Raw genomic sequence first — 24,817 nt, forward strand, 5'->3', positions numbered from 1 at the left:
ACAGGCTAAAGCAGTTGCCTGCAGGAGTCTGAGAAAGGAACGTTAAGTTGATGGGATCAGGACCTGGAGACCAGTGAGTGTCATCACATCAAAATGCCAAACGCCCCTGACCTGCGAGCTGGGTGTCTTGGGGGCTGAGAACAGAGGGCACAGAGGGCAGCAGAGTAGACCTCAGGGTGTGACAGATCCAAGTTCAAATCCCAGGCCTGTGTTTTACTACTGCATGACTGGGGACTAGTTTTTCATCTGTAAAATGGTGATGATGACATCATTGCAAAGAGTTGTATGAGGAGTAACCAAGAGTGCATTAAAGTACAAAGGGCAAAACTTGGCACTTAATAAGCACCCAGCAAATGTGATTCCACTTAATTACAAGGGCACCACACAATTAAAATAGGCTATGGGAGCGTGTGGCTTAAAGTTAGAGAAAGTGAAGACTAAGTGTTACTCATTTTTCTAAACCAACATCTTTCTAGTGGGCAGAAATTCCTAGGAAAAAGAAAGCTTTGGGGCTGGCTCTGCGGCCCAATAGTAGGTTAAGCCTTCATCTATAGTGCTGGCATCCCATATGGTTGCTGGTTTGAGTCCCGGCTGCTCTACTTCTGATCCAGCTCCCTGCTGACGGCTTGGGAAAGCAGTAGAGGATGGCCCCTGTACCCACGTAGGAGACCCAGAAGAAGCTCATGACTCCTGACTTTGGATCGGCCCAGCTCCTGCCACTGCGGCCATTTGGGAAGTGAACCATCGGGTGGAAGACCTCTCTCTCCCTGTCTTTCCTTCTCTCTGTCTGTAACTCTGCCTGAAGTAAATAAAAAATCTTTTAAAAAATGAAAAAAAGTTTTAGAGAGTTTGTATACACACACACACACACACACACTAATCTAATATCCTATACTCAGAGATACTGTCATTATTCACAGTTTTGGAAACTGAGGCTCAGCAAGGTTAGCTGAGCTAGTGCTGCATCATTTGTCAGAGCTGGAATTCAGACCCAGGTTTTGTTGAAATGACTTGCCCAAGGTCAGCCCAGTAGTCGTATAATGCAGCCAGAAGCACATCAGAGCTGAGGTCCTTCGTACCGACCAGTTTGGAGGCTGACAGTCATGACCCTCAATGGGCATGAATGGATACCAACGGGAAGTGAGCCTTCTGGGAGAGGGGATTGGGGCTGAACAGCTCTAGGGTAAGGTTCAGATGTCTTCTGAGAAGCCCTGGTCCATTGGGAATGAACCCAAGAAATAAAACCATATGCTCCAATGCGCCAGTGCCCCAGTGCGTACATGCCCAGGTTTTAAGCTTGGGGCAATGCAGTCCTTTTCAGACTGGTGAAGAAAGGAGCTCTCAGAATTCTTCCAAGGAGTCTGGTGACTATCTAATGGATTTGGGATAAAACCAGGATTAAAATTCATTAGCCAGTTCAAACACCAATCAGAGTGAATCCTTTTATAGGGCTGATTAAATAATTCAAATACTTCCCAAGTCTTGGCAATCTTTCCTTGATATAAACATTTATTTCTGGTGCAAAGGAAAAGAAAAATAACCCCTAGTGTTATCTGGGGGAGTTTGTTGAAACCCTTCAAAAGCTGATGTAAGCCCCAAAGTTGAGTTTACATTCCTACTATGACATTTGCATTAGGTAGTGGGGAAAACAGTGGAGGTTAGAGACTGAATGCGCTCAGGCTGCTGCTTCCCTCCATCTCCCCTGGGCCTCGGCAGCATTTTCCTGGCATCCCAGAGCCAAGTATAACTGTTCAGCACCAAATTATCAACTGGTGTGGGAATGTGGCCCAAACGAAGGGAGAGCAGACAGGCTAGAGTTGGGGCTAGATGTTTTCACCTTCTCATTGCTTCTAAAAGTAACCAGCTTTGGAAAAAAAACTTTTAAGATGTGATATGAAAATCTGAAATAAAATTATATTCAGCAAGGCTCCAATTTAGTGAAATTCAAGGTATCTGGGTTGAGCTTTCTGGAACCCAGACAGAAAAAGAGGTGGGATTGATTGCCCTACTGAGTTGATCTCAATGATAATTCACAAAAGTGGGGGTCTTATTGCAAAGCTAAAGGGTACCCATTGCTGAGAGTTGAAGAAATTAACATTTGTTGAGTATGAGATATATGTCTACCTGGGCTAAAGGATTTTCAAAAGTAAGATGGTAAGACCAAGGATTCCTTGGGTAGAAGACATTAAACTATCAGGGAACAAAACAGATTTTGAAAGTGGAGAGTGGCTTGTACTTGGAAAGGTTGAACAGCAGCTGTCAAGTCACAGCAACAAGGAGCAACAGGCAAAATCAAATGGGAAGACATGGTAGTGAAGTGCAGGTGCACTGGGCAAAGTTGGAAAAAATCCTGAGAATGTAGTATACCTCTTGTAATGTCTCTTATGCTTAGCTGAAGCCAAAAGGGTGCATTTAAGGTGGCAGAACCAAGCCAGCCACTATCCTTTTCCTTGAAGACGTCCATACCCACCCACCCTTTCCCTGGTCTTGAGTTGCTGCAGGGTTATCTTGGAAGCTCTCCCTGGCTGGTGCTGTGGGATCAGGGTAGGAGCTCAGCTAATAAGATATGCGTAAGTTCCCTGAATCTATTCCTTACCATTTCACCGATTGTATGTTATAGGTCTCTAGGATGTGTATTTTGCTTTCCCATCCTGCTCTCTGGGGCAGAGTGGAGTGGGATGGGGAACAACGAGCCCATTAAGAGCTGAGGCTCAGAAGCCCCGTCACAGCTCTGCCACTCACTGGCTGTGTGGTCACAGGCAAGGCTTTTCACCCTAGTCGTAGTTCAGAGTACTCATCCATAAAAAGGGATTAATACTCATAGCATAGGCTATTGTAAATTTTCATGAGATGATATTACTAAGTGCTTAGCACTTAATAAGTACTCAACATACATTAATGATACTACTAAGGGCCAGAACTGCTGGGTTCATCTCTATAAAACATGAGATGATATGACTGTGTAGGCCCACTGTGTCTACCAGGTTGTCAGGCTATGGCACAGATGTGACATGAAGCAAGTCATCTCCCTTAATAGGATCTGTGGACAGCTGTATAGTACAGTGGCTCTCAAATGAGGGTGATTTTGCCCCTCAGGGGACAAGCGGCATGTCTGAGAGCTTTGACTGTCAATACTGGGAGAGGAATGCTCTTGGCATCTGCTGGGTAGAGACCAGGGATGGCGCAATGCACAGGACGCCCCCACCCCACAACAAAGACTTTTTCAGGCCACAGTATCTACAGCTCTGAGGTTAGAAAATCTGGTATGTCTACCATGGATTTATATCCTCCTTCAGCCCACTGTGGAGGAGTCTAAAGATACTATTTGGAAGATCATAGCCCAGAAATGTTCAGAAGTGTTATAAGATGATGAGCAGAGGAGGGAGAGAGATGAGAGAGACACACTGGGAGACATCCTGTTTGGGGTAAGCAAGAGTGTTTCTTGATAACTTCCTCCATGAAAGCTTAGAGGGGTCCAGATTTCCCTAGTGGAATATGGCAAAGCACGGAGCTAAGTGGAGCCTCCTAACATCCAGGGGGAACTCCAGATGTCACAGCTGAGGTTCTGAGATGATGGTGGCTGGGAAGGCTGCTGAGTTCAGTGCATGTTGCAGGACTCAGAGCCGAGGACAGTCTGGAAGGGAACGGAATGAGTTATCGTGGCCACACTGCTCAGGAGAACCAAGATCACATCACGACCCCAGGAGAGGCGGTGACAAGGGAGGGCTCTGAATCCATTACCAGGGCAGTGCAGGCACAGGACAGGCAGCCCTGCTGCTCCCTGGACTGTCTGTTGGGCTGACACATGGCAAGTCCTACACAAGGCTGTGAGCCCTGTGGCTCTGAAGCTGGTTATCGGCATTGCTACTCTGATTCTCAGGATAAAAACTATTTGCCCACATTGATTGCGATTTTTATTCATTATGGAAGTAATGCATGCTTAGTATAAAAAAGCCTGAGAAATACAGAATATATGAAAAAGAAATTAAAGTCCTTGGTAATCCTAAATCTCAGTGATACAGATTGTTAATGCTTTGGGATGTTCTATATCAGAATTTTTTTCTAAGCATATTACTTTGTACTTAGCACATTTATTATTTTGAAAGCACATTAATTTTGTTTATTTGGGATCACTACACATGATTTTATGGTGTTTGTCATTTATTTGAAGTTAATAGGCAGTTTTAGATATAGTAAGAAAACTAAAGAAAGGCAATGGGGCTCAGGGCTCTTGCAAAGTATTTTTTCCTCTCAATAAACCGACACCAAAAAAAAAAATTCTTGAGTGTTGACATTTATAAAACTTACAAATTATCTTTAAGCAAAGCATCAACCTTTTAAAATTTTGTAATCATGAGGTCAGAATAACTGCTGCCATCAAAACAGCTATAATTTGCTAATAATATATTTCAAAGCTTTGTTTTGACTTGGTAGAGGACAACTCAGCATTCATACACAAGGTATGTGTCTCCTGACACGCAGTCTTGCGGCTGTGCATGATTAGGTTTGGAGAGATTTTACCTTTGGAATTGAGATTGAGGGACAAGTCAACCTAAACGGCTAAATCCTTCCACACAACCTTGACCATGGGTTGTGACAAATGTTGACTGCTGTTAAAGGGCAGTCAGAGGTGAGATGGGAAGGAGACTGCAAGCACACACTTGAGTAACAGTCAATGGTCACTGGACAGCTGCGGTGTGCATGTTAGGGGCCAGAGCTGCATTGCACAGAGGGTGCCGCTGGTAGCACTCTTTCTTCTTTTTCCTCCACTGCACCAACTACTCTGACCCAATACTCACCGACTGTTGGTTGTTGTGGGAGAGTGGAGGAGCACAGATTACTAGCCTGTCTGGGGTTTCCAGGAGCCTGGTCCATCTCTGTGTTAACTCCCTTCTTTCCCATCATTCTTGGGAAACAACAAAGGACTGCCCAGGTTCAAGTCATTTCCACCAGGTCATCTGGGTGACTTCGGGCCCTTTTTCTCTCTTAGTTTCCTCAACAGCAAATGGGGATACAAAGGGCTCTGCTCTCACTCGGCTGCCGTGATGGTAAGATGAGGTACACAGGGAGGGCACTTGGTACAGCACCAGGCACAGGACAGGCGTGCAGCAACAGTACCTGCTGGCATTTGGATGAAGTGTGAGGCCCACTGGGAACTGAGGTGCAGCTCCACTAAGAACCGTGAGACTATGGGTTCCTCTATGTCTCTTCATTCTGAGCCATGCACAGTGGCATTCCATCCTTTTCACCAGGCATCCGATCCCCAGCGATGCATCCAAATTGCGATATTTATCTGTGACCAGCAATATTGTGATCTGCAATATTCTAACCCTTGACCAAGAAAATAGACTTTTGTTTGGGAAGTCTATGTTTTCCCTCCCTCCCCATCTGTCATCATAGGTGAATTTTAAAGATCTCCTTAGGGCATCATAGCCCTGGGGCCCTGGGGCCCAGATGTTTTTGAAGATGAAGTACAGTTTTGGATAATTGGACAGATTTTTCAAAACAAACAGTCTGGAACTTACATGTTTGAATGTGTTGTCTCTCTGTCTCTTGGGAAGCTGAGCCCTCTTTGGAACTCTTAGAACTGCCTTCATGACTAATGTTCAGTTTGAGAAAAATATCTTCAAAGGGGGAAATTTTTTTTTATTTTTTTATTTTTTTTTTATTTTTTTGACAGGCAGAGTGGACAGTGAGAGAGAGAGACAGAGAGAAAGGCCTTCCTTTTGCCGTTGGTTCACCCTCCAATGGCCGCCGCTGCAGCCGGCGCACCGCGCTGATCCTATGGCAGGAGCCAGGAGCCAGGTGCTTCTCCTGGTCTCCCATGGGGTGCAGGGCCCAAGCACCTGGGCCATCCTCCACTGCACTCCCTGGCCATAGCAGAGAGCTGGCCTGGAAGAGGGGCAACCGGGACAGAATCCGGCGCCCCGACCGGGACTAGAACCCGGTGTGCCAGCGCCGCAAGGTGGAGGATTAGCCTAGTGAGCCGCGGCGCCGGCTCAGGGGGAAATTTTTTATCTTTTGAGAGTATACAAATTGGAAATTAAACTGGGAAGTACAATTTTGTATCAAAAGATAAAATGTGCCTATGAAACCACAAAACTGATTTCTCACATGGCCTATAAGTGGAGTTTTAGTGAGTTTGTTAAAAATCAGTTTCTTTTGTGTACAGTCATACCTCATGCATTTCTATGCAACATCAGGATAGTCCCGCATGGTTTTCATTATTACATTTGTTAAATGTCCATTTTTTATTTACTGTGCGCAGAAAGGATAATTTCTTTGCTTATAGCCCAGTGTCTCCTTTTCAGCATTCTAATCTCTCTGCTAATGGATTTCCAATTGAAAGTGGATCTTTTCTTGGCACAGCACACTGAATACTGGAGTAGGAAAAACTGCAGCCAGAATAAATAAAGTTTGTCTGAGGATTTCCAAGATATTTTCTTGGCTAGCAGTCTGGTGATTACCAAATGTAATATTTTAGATGTACTGTAAACCTAAGTAATTACAAAGATTTTTAAAATTTGATTTTTAATAACTTTTGTGGGTTCTTTTCTTATATAGAGTACCTATGTTTGTAGGGAATATAGAAAATACAGAAGGAAATAAAAATTAATAGTGGTCTCATTCAGAGGTGATGGCTGTTAACATTTTGATATGCCTTTCAAGTCTCTGCACACAAATGTACATGTATAAAAGCAAAGTATTACCAATTCACCATTTTGTAACTTATTTTTAACACATGATGCTGTATCATTAACATTTCCCACATCAGTAATTATTCTTCTACATTATTTAACTGCTGAAAGGTAAAGTATAATTTATATCACAAATGACCTATGGCTAAACAGTTGTGTTGCCGCCATTTAGATGCATTGCTCTCTCCTGCCTGCTTGCCTGCCTGCCTTCTCTCCTTCCTCCCTGCCACCATCCCTTTCTGTGTTCTTTTTTCTTTTGCTATCCTCACACCATTGGGATGAGCATTCTTGCAGCCAAGCCTTTGTGAACAGTGCAATCATTTCCTTTTGATGAAGCTGAAATTCTGGGCTCAAAAGTGTGAAAATGCAATTGGCTCGTTTTAAAAATTGCCTTCCAAAAGATTCAAAGGTCTTTCAGGGATGGTGAATGAAAGCCCTCATTCCCCGCCATCTTTGCTAATACTGGGCACTGCATTTTTGTTCCTTTTTGCCATCTGAATGGTGTAAACACGGCAACTGATTATTCCAATCTGCACTGTCTTGGTGACACTGAGCATATTTTATGTGCTTTTTGGTCATTATTTTTCTTGTAAGTTTGCCCTTCTTATTTTTACTCATCAATATGTCATTCGTCATTTTTACTGATTTTGGAAGCTGTCTTTATATTGCCTATTGACTTTTGGCTTATTACATATCATATGAGTAATTTCTCCCAGTTTTCTACTTCCCTTTTTAAAAAATATGTCTTCATTTCTTTTTCTTCATGGTGTGTCCCTTCATGCCCAACTATCCTTCCCCACTAAATATTCATTTTTGCTTCCTTCTAGAAATTTTATAGTTTCATGATCACATTAGAATTTTTACTTCAGGGCTGGCATTGTGGTGTAGTGGGTAAAGCCACCACCTGCAATGCTGGTACCCCATATGGGCACTGGTTCAAGTCCTGACTACTTCACTTATGATCCAGTTACCTGCTAGTGGTCTGGGCAAAGCAGTGGCCTAGGCAGAACAATGGAAGACCCAAGTATCTGGGCGCCTGCCATCCATGTGGGAGACCCAGATGAAGCTCCTGGCTCCTGGCTTCAGCGTGGCCCAGCCCCAATTGTAGCAGCCACCAGGGGAGTGAACCAGTGGATGCAGGATCTTTCTCTCTCTGGCTCTCCCTTTTTCTCCCTGTAACTCTGACTTTCAAGTAAACAAATCAATCTTTTTTTAAAAGGAGAATTTTTAGTTCATCTGGAATTTGTTTAGATCTAAGGTGTGAGGTAAAAACCAAACTCAATTGTTTTTTCCAAGAGACTAGCCCATTGTTTCAATACCATGTTTTGAATAATCCACTTTCCCTACTGATTTGAAAGGTGATTTCATTTTATATTGAGTTCACATAAGTGTTTGGCTCTGCTTCTGGACTTTGTTCCAATGCTCAGTTTGCTGACTGTGGTACCAGCCATACATTATGTCAATTACTCTATTTTTTTAATACATCTTAAAATCGACTAGGGCAAGTTTCCACATTTTTCTTGGCTATTCTCAAGTGTTTATTCTTCCATACAAACTTTAGAATGATCTTAGCTTAAAAAGTCCCATTGGAATTGCAAAAAGTTAATGTTAATTTCAAGACAACTGATGTCTTTCCATCATTATTTGGTAATGGTGATAATGATAATAAGAAAGTAACCCCAGTAAGCCAGCATGGACTGAGTGCTTTTCTAAGCTCCACCTGTCACACTGAAACCTCCTAACGATCCAGCACACAGGTGCTATTATTGCTATTCTCACTTTACAGCTGGAGAAAGTGAGGCGTGGAGATGTAAATAACTTACCCCAGCCACACAGTGAAATCCGACAGAGCTAGGATTTTCCTGGCTGCTCTGGTATCACAGCCTACACTATGCCACACATTTATACTGGGTCTCTATTCATCCCTTCTTTAAAATCCTCACAAAAATTTTTAATTTTTCTCATATGCTTCAAAAATTCATGGAAAAATAGAATCAAAGATAAATTTATTTTGTTGGATGGAATTTTTGAAATCCATGCATAGTTTATTTTTTTAAACATACCCATTTTCCATGAACTCTCTGAAGCTGGATGGATGGATTTCAAACTTTTTTTCACCAAAATAAACTTAATTTTTAATTCTATTATACACAAACTTTTTGACATACCTTTGTATGCCCACACATTTGATTCATTAGTCTTCACTAAAATTTGTTTGTGAAGCTTGCTAACTGGTCATTGCCCAAGCCTGGCAAAGCTACTGCGTGATACAAGTGAGGCACTTAGTTTGAAGTCATGCAGCTGATAACCCTGTCATTAGTCTATTAGTACTGTGGACCCCCTTCTCTATATTTGTAAGTTCTCATCAGTTTTTCCCCCCAGAAACCTTTTATTTAAAGAATGCAAACGTCATACATTTCATAATTATAACTTTAGGAACATGGTGGTTCTTCCCACCACACCAGCTCTCCTCAGTTTGTTGCTTTACTATGATGCTCATGGCACTGTCCAGTAGCATGATCTCTAACCACACGGGGCTACTCTTATGTCAATTGAACAAATGAAATTAAAATTCCATTCTTCATTCACTGTAGCTGCATTTGAGATATCTAAGCCACACATGGCTTGTGGCTATCAGCTTGTCTGCCATTTTAGAACATTTCTACCATCACAGAAAGTGTCACTGATCAACTATCAATAACCATGTTGAATAGGTTGTCTTGCCTTTTTCTTCCTAATGTTACAGCAAATACTTCTGAATAATGATTTATTATTGGGATAATTCTGAGTTTTGAATTCAAATATCTAGACATTTTGAAAACACATAATTAATTTTTTTCTTCTTTTCTTTAGATTTTATGTAGTTATTTGAAAGGTAGAGTGCTAGAGAGTGAGAGGCATCTTCCATCTGCTGGTTCACTCCCCAAATACTGGCAACAGCTAGGGCTATACTGGACTGAAGTTAGGAGCCAGGAACTCTATCCAGGTCTCCCATGTGGGCAACAGGAACCTAAACACTTGGGCCATCATCCACTGCCTCCCAGGTGCAGGAAGCTGAATCGGAAGCATGGAGAAGCCAGGACTTGAACAAGGCGTTTTGATATGGGATGTGGGTGCCCCAAATGGCAGCTTAACCTGCTGTGCCACAATGTCTGCTCTTAGATATATGTTTTTATTATGTTAGAAAAGTCCTATCCTATTCCTAGTTTCCTAAAAGTCTTTTTAAAATTTAGAATGGTTAATGGATTGTAATACTTTTTTGGCATCAATAAGTTTTACTATGTGAGAGGCAAATTCCTCCTCTTTTGTCAAAATTGTCTTAGCCATTATGGTTCTTTTAAAATACACTGCTATATTTTGTTTGCCAACATTTTATTAGATATCATCATTCTCTACTTTTAGTGCCCTTGTCCAGTTTTTAAAAAAATTAAGATTATGTTATCATCATAAAATGAATTTGAAAACTTTTTCTTTATCTCTTTACTATGAAACAGTATGTATCAGATATGGATCATCTGTCCTTAAAATTTGGTAAAACTTGGGTGGGAAAAAAAATCTGGGTCTGTTGGTTTGGCTGGAGGGTGGGATTTCCACTCATTTCTCTTCTTCTTTGTGCATTTCATCTTCATCTGTCTAATCATGCTATTTAATCCATCCATTAATCTGTATTTTGGTGATACACTTTTCAAATCTAGAATTTATATTTGGTCCTTCTGCAAATCTGCCTGGAGTGCCCATAGCTTTGCTTCCTGCTTAGGTTTTCATTCCTGTAGTTTAGAATTTCTTGTTCTTTCCTTTCAACAAGGCCACGTGCTAAGAAATTTTATTTTTAAAATTGTTTACATATGGGGGAGGGGGGGAGAGAAAGGGCTAGAGAAAGGGAGAGCCCCCATCCTCTGATTCACTTCCCCAAATACTGTCAAAGGCCAGGGCTGGGTGATGATAAGGTTGGGAGCCAGGAACTCCAGGTTTCCCACACGGGTGACAGGAATTTGATTCGAGTCCTCATCACTCCCCCCCCACCCCGCCCCCGGTGTCTGCAGTGGCAGAAGCTGGAGTCAGGCCCTGGAGGCGGGGATGGAACCTGCATACATTGATGTGGGATGTGGGCATCTTAATTATTGTCTTCAACACTGGTCCAAACTCCTGCTCCTTTAAAATCACATTTTATACAGTATTTCTGGGTCTATTATATTGGTCAAAGTCCAGATATTGTTTTACATTTCTAACTGTTGATTTTATTTTTAAGGAAAATAAGAGAGAAATAGGAACTAATCTATGATTTTTATTTTCTGGTTATATATTTTATTTTATGGCTTACCTTTCTGGTTATATTTTCTGATTATTTATCACCTGAATATATCTAGGCAATTTCTACTTTTGGGCATTCATATGCTGACTTTTACTTTACCTTAGCACAATGAATGTGTAAGGTAGTTCACAGTCATTTCAAAAGATTTATGACCTCTCTCTCTCACTGTCTAACTCTGCCTGTCCAAAAAAAAAAAAAAAAAAAAGATTTATGCTCCATATCTTTAATTTTTTATTCAAAGCTCAAAGACTTGGAAAATCATGCTGTTTCCATTATAAATATAACTTCAATTTGCTCTTTTAGCAGTTTTGCTTCATAGAGTTTGCTACTGTATTATTTGCTGGAAACCCTGCGGCCCATATCATGATTGAAGTGACTGTAGGCACAATATCCTTAGTTTCATTACTGGGCCTTCAGTTAGTCTTTTACTCATTGACCATAGGATCTCTACTTGTTGCATGACGCAATACAACATTTTGGGGAAAAAAATTCTGAAAAAGGAAATACATGAAATAAAAATGAAAACAGACATTTTAAAATTTGGAGTGCAGAAGCTAGAAAGGAGAATAGGAGAAGTAAAGGGACCTAAATTTATTCATCTCACAAAGAGGACAGGATTCAATAGAGGTGGGCAGATTCGTAAGGTTGACAGAAAAATGCGATGTAAATTAGACTGCATTTAAAACTTTATCTTTCTCTGTCTTCCACAGGATCACGTCCATATAATTTCTGATTAAAATGAACAGGTGAATTAATGAATGAAGGCCAAGTGTTTTCTTCTAACTCTAATTTTTCCAATTGTGGTTCAAATATTTTTAAATAATCATATAGTTGAACTTGCTGCCCTCTTTTTCCCCAAACTCTTACCACTCTGTGGAAGCACAACTTGGCTTCAACCAAGTCCCTACCCCAAAAGCCTTTATCTCTCTTTGAATATGAATGAGGTGGAGCGTGCAGATTTCTGCAAGAGTATGTTAGGAAAGGAAGAGAGGAAGGAGAAAGAAGATGGGCTTGTTCCTCCCAAAACAAGGTTTCACGGAGAAGTTGGAAAAGAGGCTTTCAAAACGCCTCCTCACATCCATGGTAAGTTTACGTTTCATTTGATCTTTACCAGCGTCTTCTGTAACCTTTGAACAATAATGGAGTGGGCTGCCCCTCTCCCATGCCACCACTGCTTATCTCTAGAGGGACGCCCTGGGTCTGAAGGCTTCCTCAGAAGGTGCTGATGTCTTAGAGTTACACTCTTAGGACTTTCTGATCTTGCACTTGGGATTTTGGCTCAAGACAAAGGAAATACAGATGTTAAATGACATCACAACTGAAAGGAGAAGAAAAAAAAAGGGACTCTACTGGGAGTGCACGTCCAACTATTACACGCACTGTGTAATGTCACACACGCTGTGGCTACTGAGGAATCCTTCAAACGTTTTCAAATAGCACGCAGTTCTTAGGGACAGGAGAGAATTTCCAGATACCAAGAAAGCTAACTGGATGTTTCCAATGTTTAGCAACATTCCAGCGCCAGAAACCCCAGATGCTTGTGAGGAAGCCACTGTACGTCTCTGTTCACATCTTCAAGTGGCTTTTGGGATGTCATGGAGGAGAAAAAGGCACAACTTAGTACCTTTCTCACAGGGCTACTGGGAGGACAAAATTAATGTGTGGTTAAGTTGATAAATGTGTGTCCTTCCATTCTCCTTGCTCTTTCTACCTCTCAGGGCTGTCGTGGCAATGAGATGGAAAACATTTAGAGCACACAGCACTATGGAAAATGCAGTATGACCGTTATTTATCACTGCAGATGCAGAATCAATAATTACTTGTGTGATGAATGCCAGATGCAGATGCTAACCGGGGCTCCTGGCATCTGTCTTCCCTGTAATCAGTCTCCCCCATCTCCTCTGGACAGCTACATGAGTCACATATGTCTTTAAATTAGAAACTTGCCTGTTACAAATGTCTCCTGGAGGTGCCAATGTTGTGGTAATTCAGTGTTCCCATGAAACGCACTTAGTTTTACTTCCATATTCCTGTATTTCATCTAAGGTATTTACCATGATGAGAGTTTCTTGGCTACTCCAAGCAAGAGTCATCATCCAGCTTGAAGTAAAGTTCCAGAATCTACACATGCAAGCCTAAAAGTCTGGCCTTTGCGTTGTTCAGGATTCATAAATTTAGGCTGTCTGTTTTTGGCTCTTACCTTCAAGAGCCCACAACCTTCTATGAAGGAACCTCAAGCTCAACAAACCCCATGGAATCAGCAAGGCGCTTGAGAACGCACAGCTTGGTGGGCCTGCGAGGCTGAGGAACCAAGGGCCCTTGCTGTCTCCCTAGGCCAGCACAGGCTGCTGCCTGTGGCTGTGTGGGTCATGGGGGATCTGTGAGCTCCAGTCCAGCCTCACCCTGCTTCCTGAGCTGGACACCCCGAGGCTGTGCCCACCCAGAAGGCCAGGAACCACAGCCAGGAAGGGCTAGCTTTGTCCTCACCGGAGGCCATTCCAGCCGGGAAGACTCCTCTGCTGGGTTCCTGTGTGTGGCCTTCCAGGAAGACAGCGCTGGGAATTCCCTCCCCTGCAGGAGCCTGAAGAAGCCCACACAGCCCGCAGGGACTTACTGAGGGTGACCGAGTCGTTGATCTTGAAGCTGCACAGGACCCTGTCCACATTGCGGGCGTGTCGGAAGCCATTCCCTCTCACGACGACTTGGAATGACTCTGAAATGAAGAAGGCCGACAAGACACGTTACTTGCTCATTAATCCCAAGCTTCCTACCTGCCTTGATGCAGAGAACTCGTTAAGCCATTCTACCAGGCTTAAAACATTCCAATATTAGTTCAGGTTGGAAATCAAAAGCAACCAGCTTGATTGCTTTTACCACTTCCTCACCAGCTCATTCTCACTAGCTAGTCCTGAGGAAGGTGTGTGACTTTTTACAAAATTTTTCTAAAAAGATTTTATTTATGTATTTGAGAGGTAGAGTTGCAGACAGAGAGAGGGAGAAACAGAAAGGTCTCAGTCTCCAAATGGCCGCAAGGGCAGGAGCTGGGCAGATTCAAAGCCAGGATCCAGGAGCTTCTTCCTGGTCTCCCAAATGGCTGCCAGGGACCCAAGCACTTGGGCCATCTTCTACTGCTTTCCCAGGACAGTAGCAGGGAGCTGGATTGGAAGAAGGGGCAGTCAGGACAGGAATTGGTGTCCATTTGGGATGCTGGTGCCTCAGGTGGAAACTTAGCCCACCCCACCACAGCACAGGCCCTGGCGTGTGACTGCTTACTCTGACTCCCCACCTTCTTGCCTTTGCTCTTGCTGGTGCTCCCACCCGGGACGTCTTCCACCTGCCTTTGAGTCTGTTCAAAGCTGACCCAGTTTTCAAGCCTAGGCGGTTTTCAAAACCGTGATCTCAGCTGCCAGAAGGGGCTACAGACAGGAGTCCCTCGTTTCCTCTTCAGTCAACTCAACTCTTTCCCCTTCTGTTTTACATCTGGATGCCCCTGGAAGGATTTCTTTAGAGCCTAGGGTGCCTACAATTTTTTGAAGAACACTACCTTAAGGTAGTCACAGCCTGTCCTCAAGGGTGTTATAAGCAATTATGTACCATCCGGTGATGTTCTTTCCCAGCTAGAAAAACCATTCGTCTAGGTTGGGAGTCACTTGACACTGCTGCTTCGCTCCTACCTCTCTGGGCCACACAGCAGAAGTAGGTAGGTTTGTGTAGGAATAATTGCATTTAATAATGACACAAAATCTTGCTCATCAGTGGCCAGTCATCAAGTATTACCTGTCTGAGCTGACATCACCCTTCAGTGCAGTATTCCTTCCTCTCTGATTGAACAGGAAACACAGCTTGCAGGCCTGCATGTTAATTTCATTGTTCCAATGTATACTCAGTTAATAGGAGGGTACTTCACAGAGTTTGTGGAAAAATGTAATTGAAAAGTAAGCTTATGTTGATGCAAAAAATTTTGGAATCCATGCATAGCTTTTTCATAATATACACTTTACATGAACTTTTTGAAGAGACCTCATATGCATGAATTTCAAAATTTCTTACCATAAAATAAACTCATCTTTCGGTTTCATTTTTCATGCAAACTTTAAAGTACTTTCATACATATGAATAAGATTCTTATAAAGTAAAAACAAACAAAATAACCCTACTCTTTATTATAGTCCTACCATAGGGGAAAATCTAATTAGCTAAATGTTTAGGAATATTTGTTTTTGTTTGATGGTCTGTAACAGTCAACAATCCACTCTATTTTTATTATGTTTTTGTGTTTAAAAATTGGAGGTTGGGATAATACTGTGTGGCATATACAAAGAGAAAGACTAAGTCAGAGGGAAAAAATGTAGTTTAGGAGGAAATGGATCTTAAGCTATCCATTTCTATCCAAATGAATAGATGTTGGAGGAAGAATGGGATTAGAGAACTAGCATATGAACCTTTTCAAAGTTTAATAAATGTTAGGAGTGTCTGCCACCTTCATTCTAGGGAAACGAGTGAGAGGCCCTGTTGCCAAGATAATACTCAATGTCATACATGTCTGATGTCACTGAAGCCTCATCACCACTCAGGCAGATATGGATGAGGAAACTGATCTTAGTAAAGTCCAGTGGTTTGTCTAGGATCACACAGCTAGTCACTGTCAGAGTCAGAGCTGGAGTCCAGGGCTGGCAGGCTCCATATGCCAGGCCCAAGGGCTCAGCCACTACATTCTGAACCATCTGCTAAAATGGACACTCATTGTCTTGTGACAGATGAGTAACTTAGAAATTGGGACTGTGTTGTTGTTTTCTTTTTGTGAGCTTATTTTATTTTTATTTTAGGTAGGTTTGCTCATTTTTCAGCAAAGTGGATCTGGCCCTGTTGTGAAGCAAGAAACCAAAATCTAAATAAAATAACTCAGAGGCACCACCAATGCCACCAGGATTACAAATTAGAACAGAATGCCTTTAGAAGTGTAAGGGAACTCCACAAGAAGGAAATTCAGATTTTGACATTTTAATGACTTGCCCATAGTCATGTAATTAATTAGTAAGCAACGAAACTGACTCTGTCCGAGTTCAATGCCTTTGTTCTCAACTATATTAATCACGGGGAGGGACATGTGGTTTTCAGGACCATTAAGTTCCACACTATTTAGGGTTTATGCATTTTCATGTTGATATCTACCTATGGCTGCTAAGTTTGGAAAGAGGCATTTGGTAGTTTCCTTTAGATGTCTCCCAGGCACGTGAGGGATGACTCAGTCAGTTCAACAACCATTTCGTCAAGTGTCAAGCACTGTGGGAGGATCCTACTGTATCTTCTTTGCTCAATTAAGCCTACTGCTGGGCTTACTTCTCCCGTTTCCTCAAAGATCAGCGGAGGGAGAGAAGACTCGGGAAACGCAGGCCGCAGGCCAAGCTCCCTTCTCTAACACCATGTTCTAGCATTACCAGTTCAGCTGCTGAATCCCCTATAAAAAGAGGCTGCCCACATGTCTACTTGGCCCAACCTCAGGGAGTTTAGGAAGAAAGACAGCAGGAGTCCATGATGTGGCCCTGGCAAAAACCAAACAATGCACCCCCCACCCCGACCCCAGGCCTGGGGAGAAGAGGGAGGAGGTGTCGCTCGCTCGGGGCAGCACGCAGGGCGAGGCGATGTCTGTGCTGGGACACACATTTGGTTTCCTGAAGAGCCCCAGGATCTGACTGAGCAGCGCGTCTGGAATGCCGGCGCTTCACACACAGAAGATCCGGAGCACCGCGCTGTCGCTGACTGCCGCAGAGTGAGAAGCGGGGCACAGTAGACGGGGACTTACCGACTTAATTCTTATCCACAAAGCCCTAGACCATGCTTTCTAAGCTTGGCTGCGTCACAGCTCCTGTGAGAGGTGCCTAAGACTGCAGGCCTTTAGGGAGGAGTTTTCAGACTGAAAACAGTCTTTGATTTATTTTTTACAGATCCATACCCTTTCTGGTATCTTTAAGACACATGCTCACTGCGATTCTTCTGTCACTTTTATTCTCAAAGGAGGCCAGCGTTTCTATTTCTTCTCAATGCTTGCCTGTGCCTACCCCAGGCTGAGTAGGGCTCAGTCCAAGCCCAACTGAATAAATAATGAGTCTTGGCCAACAAAGGGAAAGGACAAGGTGGTCATTACTTGGCCGGCCAGATCTAATACTGTTTATTTTCTGAGGCTCAGTAAGGCCAGCCAATGAAAAGATGCTCAAGAACATTAATCATTAGGGAAATGCTAATTATTACCACGATGCGATAACACTTCATATCCATGGCTGTAACGAAAGTCATGGGCAGCAGCAAGTGTATGTATGAACTCAGAACCCACAAACATTGCTGGTGGGAATGTAAAATGGTGCAGGCTCTTAGTAAAATCATTTGGCAGTTCCTCAAAATGTTAGCCTTAGTTACTCTAGGAACCAAAAATTCTGCTTCTACATATATATCCAAGGGAACTGAAGACACACTTCCACACAAAAACATGTACATGAGTGTTCATAGTAGCATTGTCCATCACCAACAGGTGTGAACACCCCAGAGGCATCCACTGATGAATATGGGCTTTCTGTATAATGGAATATTATTCAGCCTTAAAAGGAAATCAAGCAATGATATAGGTTATGGCAGGGATGAACCTTGAAAACATTATGCTAAATGAAAGGAGCCAGAGACAAAAGGCCACTTGTTGCATGATTCCATTTCTGTGAAGTGTCCAGATAACAAATCATAGAGAATCATGGCTGCTACTGCTGGAGACAGGGGCAGTGAGCTGTGACTGTTCCACAGGCACTGGAGCTCTTTTCTGGGGTGATGAAAACATTCCGGAATTAGAGAGTGCTTATGGTTGTACAACTTTGCAACATGACAGGCCACCAAACTGTGCTTTCTAAAGGGGTGAATTTCATGGTAAATGAGCTATAGTTTAATTTTTAAAAAGGAAAAAAATCAGTAAATGGCTTGAAAAGCTTGTTCCTTTTTGTTTTTCTTTCTTTTCCTTTTTGGAAATGTGGAGTTCACAGGTTAGGAGAAGCCCTCCATAAAGACTGCCTATTACTGTTTCTGAAAATGAGGCATCTGCATATTCTCCACTTGCTCTGCTCACTCACAACTTCTGTGCCAAACTATCATTAGTGATATTTGGTCCTGTGAGTCAGTTTGATTTTATACCTTTTTAGATGCTTAATGTGGCATGTAATATCTAAAGTACAAGATAGAGAGTGATGTATGAGATGGGTGCCTTCTGATGGTTAAATTATTCCAGAGCTTTTAAATTTCGTAGCTGTTCATTTATAACCACTTCAGTGAGGTATAACTGACATACTAATTTGCACATGAAGGGTACAGTTCTGACACAGATATAGAACTGCGATCAAGACTGTGACCACAAGCAGCACCCCCAAACTTTCCTTGGGCTGTCTGTAACCTACCCTCTGGCCCCTCCCACCCCTTCTCCCATGCAACCACTGATCTGCTGTCTGTCACTGATGGGAGGACTTTAAAAAATTTGTGGGCACTGAATTTAAATGATAGGCTTATTTTGGTGCATAATTTTTTGAAATATATGCATACAATGAAATCTCCAAAAAGTTCATGGAAAATGTGTATTATGAAAATATGGTGCATGGATTTCAAATAGTTTTGCACCAAAACAAACATATTTTAATTTGATTTGCCACTCTTACTCAAGTACCCTCATATATTAATTTATATTTTTGAGAATTTCACATAATTGGAATCATGTATTTCTTAGTAACTTTTTTGTGTGACTTCTTTACTCAGCATAATTATTTTAAGGCTTATTCATAATTATTTTGATATTCACACAATTTACTCCTTTTTATTATTGAATATCACCTGACTGTATGTAATAAGCGATCCTGTGTTTATCTATTCATCTGCTGATGAACAACTGAGTTGTTTAACGTTTTTGGCTATCAAAAATAGAGCTGTTATAAACATTTGAATATGAGTGTTTGGACACAAATATTCCCTCCTTTTTTTTTAATCATAGGTAAATACATAGGAGTGGAATTCCTGAGTAAAATGGTACATGGTAGGTGTAGGTTTAATTTTTAAAGAAATTGCCAAAACTACTTTCCAAAATGGTTGTGCCATTTCATGTTCCTATCAACAGGGTATGATAGTGCTTCCTCCAACAGATAATATCTTAAAGAGAAGAGACTTGGCAGAAAACCAAATTGTCTACTCAGAAGAGATGCTTAATGGCCAGGCATGAGCACTTTGAAAAATCATGAAAAGTGAAAGAAATGAAACCACTGGTGTTGCATGAATATGTCTACTTAGACACCTGCTTTCCAAATGGTAAGCATGAAGCTTAAAACTCTCTTCTTTGATATGGATTCAATCTAGATGTCCATCAGCTAAAGACTGGATAAAGAAATTACGGTATCTGTACACATGGAATACTACACAGTGGTAAAAAAAATCCTGTCATTTGCAACAAAATGGATGCAATTGGAAACCATTATACTTAGGAAATAAACCAGTCACAAAAATTCAGATACCATATGTTGTCTCTGATCTGAGGTAACTAATAGAGCACCTAAAAGGTAATCTATAGAATTGAAATTGACACTTTGAGATGTGATGGTTTTGAACAGCCTTTGTCTCGATTGTTGAGCCTTTGTCTCGATTGTTTTTTTTTTTTTCCATACTATTTGTTGAACTCTTTACTTAGTGTAGGGTTAATCTTATGTACATAAAGTTAATTGAAAATAGATCTTTGCATATACATAGGATTAAGTGTCTGATAATAATAATAAATAGAATTAAAAAGGAATGAATGCTCCAACATGGGAGGCAGTCCACATGGCAGACTCATAGCAGACAATCACTTTAAGTAGCACTCTGACCTAAGAACCAGCTCTTAAGGCATTTTTGTCTGGCTGAAAAGCCCACAAGAGCATTTCAGGGATGGAAAGCCAAGACACTGTGGCAAAAAATGTCCTACAGGAAGGATCTCAGTGGATAAGACCCAATGGAAAGAAGTGGTCATCAAAGAAGGAAGTACTGTTCTCTGAATGGAGGAAAGAACTTCCACTTTGCTTAAGGCCTTGTCTAAAAATTGATGGAGTTTGTGGATTCAAAAGGCTTCCAAGGCTCATGTCAAGAGCCTCGGGTGAACACTGATGTCATACATAAGAGTGTTAATTGTTAACAACAAGAGTCACTGTGCACTAACTTCTCATGCAGGACTTCTGTCCTCAAAGATTTGTATTATAATTATGCCTAAGTGCTCACAAAAGATGTATCATTCTTGGGTGCTTCTTTAAAGTTAATTAAGCTTCTAAAAAAAAAAAAAGAAGTGAAATTAACTTCAGGATGCAATGACTTTGAACAGCCCTTGTCTCCACTATTGAGGAACAGTTTATTTTTTTTTTCATGCAAATTGTTGAACTCTTCACTTAGTATAGAGTTGGTCCTATGTGTATAAAGTTAATTGAAAATGGATCTTAGTGGAGAATGGGACTGGGAATGGGAGAGGGAGGAGAAAGAGGGGTGGGAGTGTGGGTGGGAAGGCGGGTATGGTGGAAAGAATCACAATATTCCTAAAGTTGTACTTAGGAAATGCATTAAGTTTGTATTCCTTAAATAATAGGTTTCTTTGAGGGAAAAAAGAAAATAGATCTTTGTAAAAAATAAAATTGGGAATAGAAGAGAGGGGAGGAATAAGGGTGGAAGTGTGGGCAAGAGGGAGAGTTGGAGGAAGAATCACTATGTCCCTGAATTTGTAGATGTGAAATGAATGAAGTTTGTATACCTTAAATAAAAGGTTTCTCAAGGGAAAAAGAGAGAAAAAAAGAAAATTGTAATGTAGCTGAATTTTGTAAGTCTTCCTCTGAGTAATAATCAGACCATCGGCCATATATTCCACTGAATCACTGTATACTATCTGTAAGTTTTAACTCTTTGGGACACTTTACTATCTGGAGTAGGCCCCAGACTGAAATCTTTGCTTTACAGCTCTCTACTTATCCAATTAATAAATCTTTTTTGGGACTTCCTCCCCGCTAACCCTCCCTTCCTTTTATGCTAGCTTACCCAGTTTCATCAGAAACAGTAGGAAACACAGTAGGAATAATACAACTGCTTCTGAGATGACAATGTGATGAGCTGATTATAACTTCCGTTTCTGGATTACAAGAACTCTCAGTGTAGAACACTTGGCAGGTTGCACACTTGATTCCAATTAGTTCCTTCCTGGAGTACTTGCTAACATAACACATTGTGAACTATGCGAGCTTGAGGCCAATGGAGTGGCACCAAAGGAAGATTGTGGTTAGGCGTAAGGGTGCATTTCCTAGAGAGAAGCTAAATTAGGCTGGGTCAATCTAATAATGGGTCATTTTTCCTAACTGTGCAGAGACTAGTTTGCAGACATATTTAATTAGGGACTTTAAGTGTCTATATTGAAAGGGAAGCACATTTATTTAAATGCAGGTAATGCTGAAGTTGCCAAATAGGCTCTCCACACAGCAAGTGACTTCCTGTATGTTTTAGAACAGAGACTGTAAATATAATGACATAAGCACTATGCTAAATGGCAGTCATATAGTTGGCCTGGGTTTTGGAGTAATAGCAGGGAGTAGTGGGCAGTATGGAAAACTGGAAGAGTACATGATTTTTTAAAAGGGGAGCTCTTGAGTCTCTAATAATAATCTGTTTCAGAGAAGATGAACATATTAATTTTTAGGTGAAACCAGTTTTTGATGAAAGTGATAAACTTAGCTTTAAAAAATACACTGCAGAACAAATAAGCAGCTAGGGCTGATAGGCTGGCAGTTTATAACCTTGAGAGTGGAGCAGTCCTGGGGGTGGGCGCTCTCTCCCCAGACGGTTTCACCATGACATGGACTGGGATGGTTTCCAATCAGAGCATATTAGATGTCTCCACTTGTCTATCCATTAAGACTTGTTAAAATGCAAAAATAGTTCTGTAAAGAACTTGTTTCTTCAGTTAATAAAAATATCAGTTATTAATAACCAAGCTAAAATGAAGCTTTTAGAAACATAACGTTGTAAAGGAGACCCAAAGGAGGTTTTCTCCAGGTAGCATCTGGGTATAGATGACCATTCTGCCACTGCTCACATAATTCTAGGGTGGAAACCTCAGACCATCCACTCCATTTCTAGAGAGCTGGTTATACAAGTTCCATGTGTTTAGCCAAAACCAGCTTCCTTGAATTCCTCCCCAGCCTCTTCACGGTGGTCCCTTGAAGCTGTCCATAATGATTCTGGTAATCGTGTTCTGCATGGGAATCCTTCACATATTTGAAGAAGGTCCTGTGAGCATCTCAATTCCTGTGTACTTCTCTGGTTACTTCAGTGTTTTCTCAATCCATTTACTGCTCTTACTGTCCTTTGAGCAGCCCTCTGCCATAGCCCTTAATGCATGGTTCTGGAATTTACTGGAACACATGACTATCTTCTAGCATAGCCTGTGAGTTCCATGTGGGTGTTGGGAGAAAGCCCCTTGCGCTTTTCTACTCATGTTTTTGCATGATGCTTGGTACATAGTAGACACTCACTAGACGGAAATGAGGAAGAAAAGGAAAAGGATTAGGAAGAAGAAAAAAAAAGAAAAGAGCAAGGAAGGCAGGAAGGGGACAGGAGACTACAGAGAGAGATGAATGTGAATGAACTGTTAATATGGTTTTCAGATTCACCACCTCTTCTCCTATGGATGTGCCTTTGTCAATGCCACTCTTAAAATGTGGGAATATTATCTGAACATGGATTGTAGGACCTGAACAGTGGATGGCTACTGAGGGACTTCAAGACTGTACATCTGCCTTGTTTTTGGTCACATGCATTCATCTTGGCTACTAAGATAGCTGTAATTGTCCTTTTGCTAAAACAAAGTTTTATTTATTTATTTTTTTTATTTAAAGGCAGAGTAATAGAGACAGAAACAGAAAGAGAGAGCAAGTGCGCGCAGGGTAAAGCTGGAACTCAGACTCCATTTGAATCTTCCCGTGTGGGTGGCAGGCACCCAAATACTTGAGCCTTCACCTGCTGCCTCCCAGGATGGGTGCACATTAGCAGGAAGCCAGGCGAGGACTTGAACCCAGGCCGTCTGATATGGGGTGCAGGTGTCCTAAGTGGTGACTTTTTTTTTTTTTTTTTGACAGGCAGAGTGGACAGTGAGAGAGAGAGACAGAGACAAAGGTCCTCCTTTGCCGTTGCTTCACTCTCCAATGGCCGCCGCGGCCGGCGCGCTGCGGCCGGCACACTGCGCTGATCCGATGGCAGGAGCCAGGAGCCAGGTGCTTCTCCTGGTCTCCCATGGGGTGCAGGGCCCAAGCACTTGGGCCATCCTCCACTGCACTCCCTGGCCACAGCAGAGAGCTGGCCTGGAAGAGGGGCAACCAGGACAGAATCCGGCGCCCCGACTGGGACTAGAACCCGGTGTGCCGGCGCCGCTAGGCGGAGGATTAGCCTAGTGAACTGCGGCACCGGCCCTAAGTGGTGACTTAATTGCTGCACCAAATGCCTGTCCCTGTAATTGTCCTTGTGTTTTCTTGCCCCCACCCCGGTCCTGCGTGAACCATTAAGGTTTCCGTAAACCTGCTTGCACGTGAAACTGGCTATTTGAATTCAAATTCAACACGTATATTTCTCTCATTAAATTTCACCTTGTTATGTTCAGCACAGCATAGGCTTGAGTTGGATTTGGGTTTTGCTGTCCACACAGTGCATGATTTCCCTGCCTCTCCTCTGAGAGCCCAATGCGCTATCAGAACCATTGCTGCTGTTTAGTTGATGGCCAGAGCCAGCTGAGATTATGGTCTTGGGGGATGCAATGGCCAGGACAGAGTGTCCTGAGCAGGACAGGCCTGGGTGGCGCTTCACAGTAGGGTACTCTCTGGAGGGCCAAGGAAAGGAAATCATTCAGAGAGTGAGCGGAGGGAGCTGAGGGTTAGAGCTTGGTCCCACATTTCAGAAATGTGAACAAACTGGTTATTTCCCAGTATACTTTCTCCCCTAGGACATACTCTGAGTTATTTTGCAGATGCCCTCCCCAGTCTCCTGGCAGGAAAACACATAGGCACACTTTTCTCACCTACACGTGACGTTATCAGCATCATGATTCTAACTTTAATCGGTAATCCTTGTAAAAACGATTTGCTGATAATAATGCCATCTTGTTTTGTAAAATAGTTTATGCTTTTCAAAACACTTTCATGGAATTCCCTGGATCCTCTAAGTAGCCACGTGAAGGTGACAGAGGGGTAGTGCCCTCCCAGCCATGGACAACGAAATGGGCTCCTGTGCTTAACGGAAACCATGCGTACTCCAGGGAATGGTTAACAAAAGCTTTTCATGGAAATCCATGGGAAATTTTCTGAAGTTCAGTTACTTTTGGATGTTTCATTTTTTCCTTAATAATATCATTCTGTAATCAGCATGTTTTAATTCTCCTGATTCTAATTTAAGAGGGATGGGGCTTGCCTTTTCCAAAACCTAGGGCTAGCTTCCATCATTGTGTCTTGTGTTAATTTTTTCATTATAAGAAACAAAGGAGGCCGGCGCTGCGGCTAACTAGGCTAATCCTCCGCCTAGCGGCGCCGGCACACCGGGTTCTAGTCCCGGTCGGGGCGCCGGATTCTGTCCCGGTTGCCCCTCTTCCAGGCCAGCCCTCTGCTGTGGCCAGGGAGTGCAGTGGAGAATGGCCCAGGTGCTTGGGCCCTGCACCCCATGGGAGACCAGGAAAAGCACCTGGCTCCTGGCTCCTGCCATCGGATCAGCGCGGTGCGCTGGCCGCAGCACGCCGGCCACGGTG

At 42.4% G+C, this 24,817-nt stretch overlaps 1 protein-coding gene across 1 annotated transcript in view; it reads right to left on the minus strand.

Moving 5' to 3' along the window:
- The window catches only part of ANTXR1 (ANTXR cell adhesion molecule 1), a 241,894-nt gene that overhangs the window by 137,117 nt on the left and 79,960 nt on the right, over positions 1–24,817 (minus strand). The window contains exon 10 of the mRNA XM_002709824.5: positions 13,625–13,723. Within this exon, the coding sequence (XP_002709870.1) occupies positions 13,625–13,723 (99 nt within the window). The remainder of the gene's footprint in view (positions 1–13,624; positions 13,724–24,817) is intronic.

This window comes from Oryctolagus cuniculus, chromosome 2, assembly GCF_964237555.1.
Source record: "Oryctolagus cuniculus chromosome 2, mOryCun1.1, whole genome shotgun sequence".
NCBI lineage: Eukaryota > Metazoa > Chordata > Mammalia > Lagomorpha > Leporidae > Oryctolagus > Oryctolagus cuniculus.